The following is a 14,017-nucleotide window of genomic DNA, read 5'->3' on the forward strand; positions in this document are numbered from 1 at the left end:
ACTTTATCGGACTAAGACTTGTGCACCCTCTCATTGAGGATCTTTGAGGTCCGCTCTGACACCTTGCATCATTTTGCTTTTGGAATAACAGTTGTATTACTGTTTTATCTTGCAGTCACATTTGGACATCAGGCACAGTTCATCGCAATGGTCAGGTAAAACCTGAAATTTTGTAGGTGGATTATTTGTTTATATACTGCATTGTAAATCTGGATATTTAGAAAATTCAAAACAACACACACTTCAATAAGTTGGATCATTTGTTCATTATCATTATTATTTTTGCCATAGCATTGACACAAATGAAAGATTAGTAGAGATATTTCGCCTTAAAAGTAACTTTGAATGGAAAGGTGGCAAAATGATGGACTGTGACTAACTTATTTGTGAAAATATTACCCACATTATTAATTTGTACATTTGAGAAAGTTATCTAAATACATAAATTATTGGAATCCTGATGTTTTTGAGTATTGATATTAGTTCAATTTCCTAAAAAGTTAAGACAAACTCTAACCTTTCTTGTGTTAAATTGATTCATTTGAGCATTATTAGATTTATGTGTCTTCATTTTAGAGTACTAAATAAATCAAAAATCAATAAAGAAAAACTGACACATTAAGACAGAAATATACTTTTTGAAGTTCCCAAAACATGGTGTCAATCAATCTGTTCGGTATCGTCCTCATCCTGACTACCTATGCATGGCGCTTAAACTCAAGTCCACTGCGCCCCTACAAACGAATGTTGGCAATGCGTGCAGACAGTGAGCTCTCCCGCCTTGCCAGTGAACCTTGCACTGTTTCCCGCTCCCGGAGATCCCTGCGGCAGCCCCTAACCCTCTCCCCGGCTCAACACCGCCGTTCAGTGGCCAGCCCAAGGACGATCCGGCGAGAGTTCCATTCTGTTGGTTGCATTGACGGATGCAAGTCTGACCCCCAGGAAGAGAAGACAACCCGGCTCGTTTCAGAACTAAGTAAGGAGCGAATTTCTGATACACTGCCGAGACATTTTCCCAAAAGTCACTTTGAGAAGGAAGACAAACCACCTCGGAGTTTATCACTAAACAATGCCGGGGAGAGTCGACCTCCACGCGGCTCCAGGTTTGAACGCAGCATCGACGACAAGGGAAACACAAGCGCTTCTGGAAAATCGAATTCTAGTGGGCTTCAAATTCCACAAGATGAAGAAAACAGTCCTCCCAGTGGTAGTCCAGAGGATGGGAACGGGGACATTCCCGTAGGTTTGGATCCTTCCACAACCCAGTTGGCCAACAGTGCATCTCCATGGGGGAAACCCGTGCAAAAGGTGCCCCCTTCTTGGATGACGACTTTGTACTTCAGCGGGAGGCAGGAGCAGCTCAGACTTAAACCATCTGTAGAGGTGGAGCTGCCCAGAGACAAATTCAGCCTGGAGCTATGGGTGAATCCAGAAGGTGGACAGAGCAACCCCGCAGTCATTGCAGGTGGGTCACACTAACACACCACATAATACAAGTGTGTTAAACTTGTTCACTTATTTTGTGCAAATATTGAATTGGATCTCATCTCATCTCATTTTCTGAACCGCTTTATCCTCACTAGGGTCACAGGGGTGCTGGAGCTTAACCCAGCTGACTTTGGGTCAGAGGCGGGGGACACCCTTTATTGGTGGCCAGCCAACTGCAGGGCACAAGGAAACAAACAACCATTCACTCTAACACTCATACCTAGGGGCAATTTAGAGTGTTCAATCAGCCTACCATGCATGTCTTTGGAAAGTGGCAGGAAACTGGAGCACCCGGAGAAAACCCACGCAGGCTCCGGGAGAACATGCAAACTTCACACAGGTGGACCGACCTGGATTTGAACCCAGGGCCCCCACTGTGAGGCCGACTTGCTAACCACTAAGCCGCCAGGCCACCCTGAATTTATTGTAATTTTATTAATTAGGTCAATAATGCTGAGATTGGCTGGCCACCAATTCAGGGTATCCTTCGCCAGGTGCCCATAGCTGGCTGGGATAGGCTCCAGCACCCCGCGTGACCCTTATGAGGATATGTGGTACGGAAAAAGATTTGAGATGAGATATATTTCGTTGCGAAAGTTTGGTGTGAAAGATCTGAGGAATGGGGGTTGCAAGTCTTTTTTGTACAGTGGTGGGATGGACGATGTTTCTCCAATTACAAAGGCATCAATCTGCTTTTTTTCTCGCTCACTCACTATCACTGAGATGTGTCATTAACTCACTCATCATGCTGTACCGTTGATCCTTGCGAGGATCGCTGGGTGTTCTGCAGTATGTTGGTACACAGTAACGTGATTATTATGGTTAAATACTAAAATGTGGGAAGTGCCATTATTCACATACCGATGCAGCTAGTATCTACCTATGCTCTCCGCCCCATCCTCTCAGCGTCAACATTATTCACACAAATAATCTTTTACGATTAGGTGGTGGACTTTTGGATTTTCCCCTCATATTTGTAGAATCACCTGTTAGATTTGGAGTTGGTTTTGCGCCGAATGCCCTTTTTGACGCAACTCACATATGTGGGAACTTTAAAGACCAGACACCTTCAAATCAGATTGATTGGGACGCATTTTAGAAAGCACTGTATCAATATAAACAATACTTCCGCACCCCTTGTGAGGATAAGTGGCACGGATCATGAATGAATACATAATACTTAGTTACTTACCATGCGATTGGTTGGCAACCAATTGAGAGTGCCCCCCCCACAACTGCGCCCAGTTATCTTGAGTTGAGTAGAGGCCAGCTTATGTTGTTCCGAGAATGCTGTGGAGAATTTAGTTATCAGCAAAGAAGAATGGTCACACGAACAAACTCACCCAGGACATAATAGCTTTCTTGGGTGGTCTTTGCGGTGAATATGAGTTTGTCTCATCTGAAAACACTTGCGACAGGAAAAACAGCGCCAGTATGTCTGAAAAGATTCTAGCTGCCTGTGTTTCAACGGAAATTATCAAAGACAATTTCAGGTACAAACAGTGCACTGAAGTCCAATCACATCTGCTGCTTTATTTGTGAAAATGTATGTATGAGATTTTTTAATTTTTTTAAGATTACATTATTTTATTCATCCCGTATTTGGGAAATTCATTGTTGCAGTAGCAAGAAGGTGAGAATAGAGACACGGGAAAATAGATTTTAGACATAAATAAATAGATAATAAATAAGTGAATAAATAAAAAAATAAGCGGCATGTGCCCCCTATTTAGTTTCAATTTCCAAACAATTGCTGAATTTTCAATGGGGACACTTTTCCACCCCACCTTTGATAAATTGTTTGTACCTCTTTGAAAATATTCTGGGCCATCCTGATCAATTTAGTCAAGAGCAAAAATTGCTTCCGCCTATGCATATTTGTGGGAAAATATGTTGATGAGATCACATCACTATTCATTGTTCACGTCCCTGGCACAAGTTTCGCATACTTTATACATGAAAACATTGACTACAAGCTGTTTTGACTTCATTTGGGCCCAGCAATAGTGCAAACTTAAGTGTTCCTTAGTACTTCAGAGGGGCAAATAAGTATTTAGTCAACCACCAATTGTGCAAGTTATCCTACTTGAAAAGATTAGAGAGGCCTATAATTGTCAACATGGGTAAACCTCAACCACGAGACAGAATGTGGAGAAAAAAAAACCAGAAAATCAAATTGTTTGATTTTTAAAGAATTTATTTGCAAATCATGGTGGAAAATAAGTATTTGGTCAATACCAAAAGTTCATCTCAATACTTTGTGGTGTACCCTTTGTTGGCAATAACGGAGGCCAAACGTTTTCTGTAACTCTTCGCAAGCTTTTCACGCACTGATGCTGGTATTTTGGCCCATTCCTCCATGCAGATCTCCTCTAGAGCAGTGGTGTTTTGGGGCTGTCATTGGGCAACACGGACTTTCAACTCCCTCCACAGATTTTCTATGGGGTTGAGATCTGGAGGCTGGCTAGGCCACTCCAGGACCTTGAAATGCTTCTTCCGAAGCCATTCCTTAGTTGTCCTGGCTGTGTTTGGAATCATTGTCATGCTGAAAGACCCAGCCACGTCTCATTTTCAATGTCCTTGCTGATGGAAGGAGATTTTCACTCAAAATCTCTCGATACATGGCCCCATTCATTCTTTCCTTTACACAGATTAGTCGTCCTGGTCTCTTTGCAGAACAACAGCCCCAATTCAAGATGTTTCCACCCCCATGCTTGACAGTGGGTATGGTGTTCTTCGGATGCAATTCAGTATTCTTTCTCCTCCAAACACGAGAACCTGTGTTTCTACCAAAAAGTTCTATTTTGGTTTCATCTGACTATAACACATTCTCCCAGTCCTCTTCTGGATCATCCAAATGCTCTCTAGCGAACCATAGACGGGCCTGGATGTGTACTGGCTTCAGCAGGGCGACATGTCATTCACTAGGTACGCCCGTGTGGTTCTGGGATTTTTGCTCATCGTTCTTGTTAACATTTTGACGCCACGGGGTGAGATCTTGCATGGAGCCCCAGATCGAGGGAGATTATCAGTGGTCTTGTATGTCTACCATTTCATAATAATTGCTCCCACAGTTGATTTCTTTACACCAAGCGTTTTACCTATTGCAGATTCAGTCTTCCCAGCCTGGTGCAGGTCTACAATTTTGTCTCTGGTGTTCTTCGACAGCTCTTTGGTCTTGGCCATAGTGGAGTTTGGAGTGTGAGAGACTGAGGTTGTGGACAGGTGTCTTTTATACCGATAATGAGTTAAAACAGATGCTATTAATATAGGTAATGAGTGGAGACCTTGTTACAAGATGTTAGACCTCTTTGACAGCCAGAAATCTTGCTTGTTTGTAGGTGACCAAATACTTATTTTCCACTCTAATTTGGAACAAAATTCTTTAAAAATCAAACAATGTGATTTTCTTTTTTTTTTCTTCCACATTCTGTCTCTCATGGTTGAGGTTTACCCCTGTTGACAATTACAGGCCTCTCTAATCTTTTCAAGTAGGAGAACTTGCACAATTGGTGGTTGACTAATTACTTATTTGCCCCACTGGATATATGTTTACAGATAATTAAAACCGCCTCATGGTGTAGGGATTCATTTACCTGATGCGCTAGAGAGGTGTGGCATCGATTCCCGCTGGTGCAAATATGATTGAGTGCGAATGGTTTTCTGTTTTTCTGTGTGCCCTACGTCTCACTGGCAACCGGTTTAGGGTGCCTTTTGCCCAATGTCAGCTGGGATAGGCTCCGGCAACCCTGGCAACTCTTACGAGGATGCGTGGTATGGAAGATGAATGAGATATTAAAAAATAGGCTTTTTCTGAAATTTTCTGAATTCAGCCTGCTTGCATCTAGGCAGGGTTACCTTGGTTTGGTGTTTTCCAACATATTTTCAAATCATACAAAAAAACAAATATTTTGACCTCAAACCAAAAATAACGTTCATGTGGTAACCAATGACACTTGGACCACAGACATCCAACGAAAATATGCAGGGAAAACATGGCATATGATGTGGTGAGAGGTTAGCTGAAATACTGTGAACAAATGTTAAAAAAAGCAATGTTCTTGGAAAAGAAACAACCTGTTTTGGTCTCAACAGGTGGTTTCAGGATGATTCCATGTTTATTAATATGGGCATAACTATTTCAAAATAAGAGCTCTTGTTCACTGTAAAGTGACCACTGTGAAATACGTGATTTAGAGAACTACAAAATACTGGAAACGACACATTTCTCAATGTTGTGACCTCCCAGTCTGTAACAACAGTTTGAACCAATCAGTTGCGGATTACCTGGCATGTTTTTTTGTAATTTATAATTCAAAGAATGTTAAGTGAGAAATTTCTTAGATATTATTATTATTTAAATCAATGATTGTTTTTAAATTTGCCATATTTGGATTTAGGTTTTGTGCAAAACTGCATAATTATATGAGTGAAAACAAATCTGCTTTTCTTATAATGATGAATGGCAGTGTCAAATAATTTGAGATTGTAACATGTACGTCACAGAAATTGGGGGGAATAATAGCATTTGGGTGCACTGCCTTCAATTTTCTGATAGGGAGGGAGACCTCAAACTGTTATGTCTGGTCAAATTTACCCTGATCAAAGATCCAACACCATTACTCAACTTTTTCTCCTTCATTGCCTTTATTTGGTGCCAGAATGAATCTGCTATTAGACAAAGACGAATTAGACATACTGCGATTGGCTGGCCACCAATTCAGGGTGTCCCCGCCTCCGCCCCAAACTCAGTTGGGATAGGCTCCAGCACCCCCTGCAACCCTAACGAGGATAAAGCGGCTCAGAAAATAAGATGAGATAATTAGACATAGAACAAATCTAATAGATAGATACCGTTTTTCTCTTTACAGTCATTAAAAAGTAATTCCAAAGTTTAAAATATACTTTTGTTTCTTTTCAGATCGATGATTCTTTTTAACATTTGAAAGCCCTACAAAAATATCTAAAAGGAGAAGTTAATGATTGTGTCACCGATATCAAATTTTATTTAAACTTCATGCAATACACTTTCTTTTCATGTTCATTTCCCATAAAAATTATAGTTCAGATAAAAAATTTACATTTACTAAAAGGCGAGTTATTTCACAATCACCTTGTACAATGTATATTTATGATTGCAATGCTGCAGTGGGCAGTTAGTTGTTTGTGATTAGATGTAGGATATATATCCTTTACAGTGAAGACAATCAAAATGTATTGAGGGAGTAGAAAGGGCTGGAACCATTGAAGAAGTTCTTGATTAGTATAGAAGATGTGCTGTTTGAAATGTGAGCAACACACAACTACATCAGGTGACCTGAATGCACATTACTTAGGAGTTATTTGGGAGAAAGTAACAGGCTTTTATGGCTGTTTGTTTGTTTCTTCTTCACATTAGCGTGGCAAATTGTGAAACTAATGCATTGTTAGATTAGCAATGAGTCTCAGTGGATTCCTATAGCAGGGGTCGGGAACCTTTTTGACAGATATGCACCGGTCAAAATTTATAGTGTGCCACCCCAAAATGTACCCCAATGACAAATGTCTGGAGGCACCACTGCAACATATGTAGATGAATTTAATGCTTCAGTCTTTTAAAAAAATATTAATTTGTATTTTTGTATAAGCAAAATTGCAATATATGGCCATCTAACCACTCTGTCCAGACTTAATTGAATTGATCAAACATTTAAGTAGCTCATCTCCTCGAGTTTATGTATTGTTTTTGCACAGTTACCACGTTTGAACACACCCACAGACAAAGTTTTGTAGAGGGAAGGGGTTCCCTGACCTTTTGTTATCCCATAGTTTGACATCTGTGTAGCAGATGTTGTTCTGCGTGTGCCGGTCTGTTGCAAGAGCAGATGGAAACATCCAGGCCTCGCTATATCGGTCTGACATTTTTGCCTTCTATTTACTTCTAGAATCCCTGTGGCTCTGTCTACTCTATCCTGGCTCTCCGGATACTTTACATGGCTAGAGTACTGGCAATTCTTATAAAATAGTAATTCCATTGCAATTCTTAACATGACCAACCACGACCTAAAAGTTTTCATGTTCGGCTGAGCATCAGGAATTAAACAGTTGTGCTGCAGTTCAAAGTTTGATCAAAATGTAGTAGATGCCATGATATGTCATATTATGAGCTTTTACAACAATGTATACATTTCCGGGTACGAAGCGAGATCCAGACGCTGTTAAGTACTTACTACCAATACAATAATATGTTTACATGAATGATTTATGATAAAACTTTATTATTATTTTTAAATCTGTGGAAATATCCAGTTGCATATGGTGAACGTCAAAAGGTTGTTTGTGATTATAACACTGTTAGACTGATGTTAAGATTCTCCAAACGTAACTTAAGAAATGAACACGCAGGAACAATCACCATAAGCTTTGTTCTATTCCATTGAGCTGGCAATGTCTATGAAGGTCAATCACTAGGCATGTGATTGGATTGGATCGGATAACTTTATTCATCCCGTATTCGGGAAATTTCATTGTGGCAGTAGCAAGAGGGTGATTAGACATAACAACAAAGCAAAAGCACAAAGTACAAAGCAAATCAAAGTAAATGGGATCATTGAGAATCACCAAATCAAATCATTAAGACAGAAAAGCAGCAAAAACACAAAACGAGCAAAAGTGGACGGAGCTACTGCCGCCGGCTGCCACTTGAACGGCGCCATCTTGGTTGCGGTAGCTAAAACGGATACAGACTCAAAAAGACGTTGTAAAGTTGGACAAAAACTGGAACCACACACAGGAAGTCTTCCACAAGATGGGGAACTTCTGCACACTGGGACCGAGGTAAAGGTAGTGATTCGTACTTTTTCATGATGATTCACTTTTCAACCACCATATTTGCGAGAGTTATATTTGGGAAAATTGCTTTCCACAGTTTGTTTTCTGCAGTTAAAATGTCATTTTTTGCACCTGTGTTATAGGTGTGTATGACAACTGTTCTCATTCGCTGAGTGAGAAGGGCTGGTCAGTCGGCATTCGGACTATGGACTCTGCAGGCACCAAGGATGCACAATTCTACTTTAAGCTTCGTACAGACCGAGCTTTGAAATCTACCACTGTCATTAACCACCGGCAATACAGAGCCAATACCTGGACTCACCTTATTGCAACATACAATAGCCACAACATGACCCTATATGTTGATGGGGCTAAGGTATGTATTGCAAAACAAAAATCAATCATAAAACCTTTACAAACTTTTAAGATTTAACTTTAAAACTGATTTAGTGCATAAGTGACGGTACTCGGACGTTTGGTCCCCGGACGTTTGGTCGACCGGACGTTTGGTTGACCGGACGTTTGGTAGAACGGACGTTTGGTACAGCGGACGTTTGGTAGTACGGACGTTTGGTCGCCGGGTTGTTACTGTTGAAACCAGCTCTCAAAATTCTAATCATGAGAGAGAGAGTGAGTTTAATATCTAAATATCTAATATCAAAATATCAACAGTAAACTCTCTGTCATAATTTGACAGTGAGCGAACACGGCGACCAAACGTCCGTTCTACCAAACGTCTGTTCTACCAAACGTCCGTTCTACCAAACGTCCCTTCTACCAAACGACCGGGGACCAAACATCTTTCGACGAAACGTCCGGTCATGATAAGGGACCATGAGGAACCAAGATATGGTTGACCTGTTTGACAAATACCTAATTCACCCACACATAACCCATGAAGAACGTAACCTATTGAACCTACAGTGGGGCAAATAAATATTTCGTCAACCACCAATTGTGCAAGTCATCCAACTTGAAAAGATTAGAGAGGCCTGTACTTGTCAACATGCGTAAAAAAATAATTCTGTGGGTGTTTTGTGTTCTTTCGTATGATGTTTTTCTCTTTTAGGTTGGAGAAAGTACTCTCCAGTTGGGAAACCTTTATAGCCCATTCATGAAGACCTGCAGAACTTTTATCCTGGGAAGTAACCAGTCAGAACAGGGACATGGCTTTAGGGGCCAAATAGGAGGTGTGGTATTGTGGGACTATGCCCTCTCTCATGAGGACCTGCAGATGCCAACTTTCCAAAAGACGAAGCCTCTGCTGGCTATGTGGGCTGACTTTACAAATGTAGCTAACCTGGATGTTGTCTCTTTAATGCACTCATCTTTTGTCAACACGTACATGGAATAGTTTTAAAAAATCCCCTGGTTCTCAAAAGCACTTTATCCAATCAGAAGCCTTATAAAACAGCATTAATTATGCATTCCAATAACTGTGTTACTTTATATTAATTGTCTAAAAACACCACTTGTTTTTGTGAGCTTGCAAAAATATCTGTGTACGTGTCGACGTTCCCAATATCTTCATAGTTAAAGTCCCACTATCATGGGTTTTACACAAACTAATTTGAATAAATGCCAAAGAGTAATTTTTTAATGTAACGGTTTGCCTCTGCATATTTGAAAGGTATGGATCCGGCAGAGGGCATGATAAATAAATAAGTAAATAAATCGAGACTTACTATCTTTATCTTTATCGTCCGACGAGTTGGAATATGCAAATGAGAGTGGGTCAACGATGAAAAAGCCTATCTTCTTTTAGATTGCTTCCGGCAACAAACTCTGCCATCCTGGCCAATGGTAAAAAATTGCACTGTTTTGGTTTATTTTACAAAGAAAAGAACTACGGTTTTGTGCCTCACTGAAGGGCAATCTATCATATTCAGTAAAGTACCCCCTGAGGTGATAGTGGGACTTTAACTCTTTCCTTTACTGAAGTTATATGCTAAACCAATTTAAAATGTTGGCTGCTCCCTGTTTTAAGGTGGAACAGATGTGGACTCCTTACAAAACTGGATATCATCCAGCTGTCATCCCCACTCCTGTTCCTGAATCAGAGCTTGTCTCCTCCTACTTCCCACCACCCTGTGGCCTTACATCTTGTGACAACACAGATATAATTTTTGGTTACAACAATTACTGGCCGCTCCGTGCACCCAAACACGTCCGGTACAGAATCGTCAACCTCTCAAATGATGATGGCAGTAACCCCACTGTATCAACATCGCAGATTAACCTACAACATCAGGCACTCATTGAAGCCTTTCACCCTTACAATATCAGCCTAGAGGTGACTGTGTACACAGTCAGAAACACCAGCCTCCGGCAGCGTTTCATTCTTAGTAACTGTCGAATTGGGAAAATTGGTAACCGCCATTGTGATCCAGAGTGTGACCACCCAAAGACAGGCCATGATGGAGGAGACTGCCTTAGACTCAGTCCCTGCTACAACTGGAAAAGACAGGATGGAGTTTGTGACATGGAATGTAACAGTATTCATTATGACTATGACGATGGGGACTGTTGTGACCCTGAAGCAACAGATATTCTCAAGACCTGTTTTGATCCAGAATCCCCTGACAGGTGAGTTAAAATTATTCAAGTAGGTTAATGTTTGTCAAGTAAAATTATAATTTTAAAAATACAGCACTCAGCTCGTGCATTCATTGTCACAGAGTTTTAACACAGTTTTTCGAGTATGCTTCCAGCAACTCAATACTTTTTAAATTTGGGCCCAAAGAAAATTAATTTTGTTGAATTCATAATTTGTAATTGTTAAGTTGTTTTAAGTGCATGTGTTCCTATGTTTTGTCAGTTGCCATTTACCTCCTCCTTCTCACTCGCCCTTCAACAACAACAGAAAATGTTTTGCATATGTTCAAAAATGTCAATTACATTTTTGCAAGTCATGAAAAAACACATTTAGAGGCAGTTTGAAAAGATACATTAAAATGTTTGCTTCTATGCAGATATTCCCATCTGGGAGATGATTCATGTCCGCTTGAGTGAGGTTTAAAACATGCTTTCATATTAGCAAAATATTGCAGCACGATGCACAAATTAATGTTGCACACTGACACATGAAAATAAAAATATATAAAGGAATACATACAATTCTTACAGGTTTATTACATAAAATAATGAATAGAATTCCCAGCCATGCATCAGTAAAACTGCCTGCTCACTAATTTCGCCCTGTCCTTGCTTTTTACTTTTGTTCTGTCCTATTTGGTGATCAGTTAATTCCCTCTTCACAATTTGTCCCTACAGTTCACAAATAATATGTCTACCTTGGAAAATTGATTGTACTGAAAATTAGCATTATGTCTATTAAATTATGCCTGTGCTGCAGAAGGTATGCTTATTCCAATGTCTGTTCTTTTAACATGTCCCTTAAACTCTCCTCTGCCCAATTATAGTTATGAGAAACATAGAAACAGAAACACTCACCATAAAGTATTCCAAACTCTTGTTCCACAGCAAAACAGTTGCTTACAAAAAAGGTTTTTAGATCCTCCATGACCTTGCTGCAAGAGAAAGAGAATACTTGTCATCAGAGCGTCTTTGATTTAACTTTAAATAGTCAGTTAATACATTGTGAATGTATGTACCAAGTTTGGCTTATTTTAATTGATTTAACTTTTTCTTTGATGTTTTTGACTTCCAGGGCATATATGAGTGTTAAAGAACTTAAAGAGGAGCTTCATCTGAGTGGGGTTGACACCCTAAATGTGTTCTTTGCCAGCAACTCCGCACGAGAAGAGCTGGCAGGAGCTGCAACCTGGCCATGGGCAAAGGAAGCCCTTACACATCAAGGTAACTGAAACTTCCACCATGGAAAATACGTTTTGTCAGCCTGTTGTCATTGACTTTTTTAAAATTAATGGCCCAAAAATGTGTATAGTTTAACTCTTGGTTTGTACCAATGTCATAGAGCAGGGGTGACGAACAAGTTAGACACAAAGAGCTAAAACTTTTAAACTGTGGGAGTCAAATACCCACACCTTACGTCAGAAGAGGCATAAAATGCAATCTTCCAAATTATATATAATGTATTTGTTTTTAAAGAGCCACAGTAGTATATACAAAATATGATAAGAAGCAACTAGGTGTAGCGTTCACACATATTTATACATATATACATGTATATATAAAAAATGTCTGTGTGAACACTACACCTAACTACTGCTAGGGTGTGTGTATGTAGTATGTTGAAAAGGATTTGCAAATAATTGCATTCTGAATTAATTTACAATTGGCACACAACTTCTCATGTGAATTGGAAATGCAGTTTATATTATATTATACTATACTTTGATATTGTGGAAATTAGATGGCAAGATCCTGATGGGAGAGATTTCCTGGAATTTTGCCACTTTCCTCTCCTAATCATTAGACCACTTTCCACTGGAAAAGGCAAACCACCCTAAGAACAAAACACAGAAATGTCAGTGTGCGCATGGTAAACCTGCCACCACTTCCCATAATACAGCTGTTCTTAATTTATTACGTTTCCAGTCTTTTTGTACCACCACTATGGAAGAACAACAAAAACCTTGTAGAAATTATGACAAACAAACACTTAATCATTGCTTTTATGGTTGGAAAGCTAATACATACATAGCAAACTTTTGGGAAATGGACATGAAGACCATTCATTATTTTACAGAATAGTAGCATTTCTCTGACTTCACTTGACAGGTAATAATGGAAAATGGGTTAATTACAGCAATCTGTGATTGTTGAATTGCTGCCATTTTGAGTAGCGTGAGGGAACAGTGACTCTTTACACTCATATTCCTCTACATTTCATTTTTGACTAAAGGAAGAACTGGAGGAAGAAGCTAACATCTCCTTCACCAAATCATTTAAAATTTGACTTAATCGAATAATGTATGGTAATTAGTACATAAGGCTGGGTTGAGATTAAATATTTTAAAATGTAATCAGATCATGTTTGGTCATTTTTGTGAGTGTTTTTTAAACTATGTTTTGGAAAACAAGCTCAAAAAATACTTGAAGCACACAAAGATAAATGTTAGTCACCCTTTGCGGTTTGTTTTATTCTATTTTCCTTTTCTAATCAAATCCAGTGAATTGTTTCAATGTATAAACCAAACCAGACCAAACTAAAATTGAAACCAAAACTGAAACAAAACATAGCAAAACAAAACAAGCAATTGAATAGCTATGTCACAAACATTGGCGATAGCCAGTGTAATTCATTTGAGATGTTCTTATAAAAATAAATATATCAGAAAGCACCATCAGATGAAAAAGAGCTGTAAAGCACTTTTTAGAGTTGCAATAAAACCCCTAGAGAGTAAAGTCAATATAAAGTGCGGAAGCCAGTACATCCATTTCACTCATTAGCAAGAAAAATATGAAGGACTTCCTGGAATGTGCAGGCTAGTAAAGATATGAATTCATATTGGAGTGTTGATGTTGTAGTATTATAATTTTTTCTTCTATAAAAATATTTTTAATTCTATGGAGGATAGTTTAAAGTAGTAAATACATATAGTTAAAAAATAATATATACATTTTTTTTTTAAATTACATATATTATATTATATATGCAGTATAATTAGCTCATGATAACAGTATGATTCGTTTTCTGGTCATCACAGTGAAACGATGGAATTGTGAGTGGTTAAAGTAGTATTCTGGAACTTCAAATACAATTAACATATATGTGGTTAATTTACCCATTTAA

General features: G+C 39.1%; 1 protein-coding gene across 1 annotated transcript in view; it reads left to right on the top strand.

Annotated features, from left to right (window-relative positions):
* The first annotated feature begins 682 nt into the window (after positions 1–682).
* The window catches only part of pappa2 (pappalysin 2), a 44,617-nt gene continuing 31,282 nt past the window's right edge, over positions 683–14,017 (top strand). Inside the window, exons 1-5 of the mRNA XM_077615847.1 lie at positions 683–1,465; positions 8,442–8,674; positions 9,368–9,589; positions 10,286–10,884; positions 11,969–12,117. Coding sequence (XP_077471973.1) covers positions 745–1,465; positions 8,442–8,674; positions 9,368–9,589; positions 10,286–10,884; positions 11,969–12,117 — 1,924 coding nt within the window. The 5' untranslated portion in view covers positions 683–744. The remainder of the gene's footprint in view (positions 1,466–8,441; positions 8,675–9,367; positions 9,590–10,285; positions 10,885–11,968; positions 12,118–14,017) is intronic.

The sequence above is a fragment of the Stigmatopora argus genome, chromosome 12 (assembly GCF_051989625.1).
Source record: "Stigmatopora argus isolate UIUO_Sarg chromosome 12, RoL_Sarg_1.0, whole genome shotgun sequence".
NCBI classification, from domain to species: domain Eukaryota; kingdom Metazoa; phylum Chordata; class Actinopteri; order Syngnathiformes; family Syngnathidae; genus Stigmatopora; species Stigmatopora argus.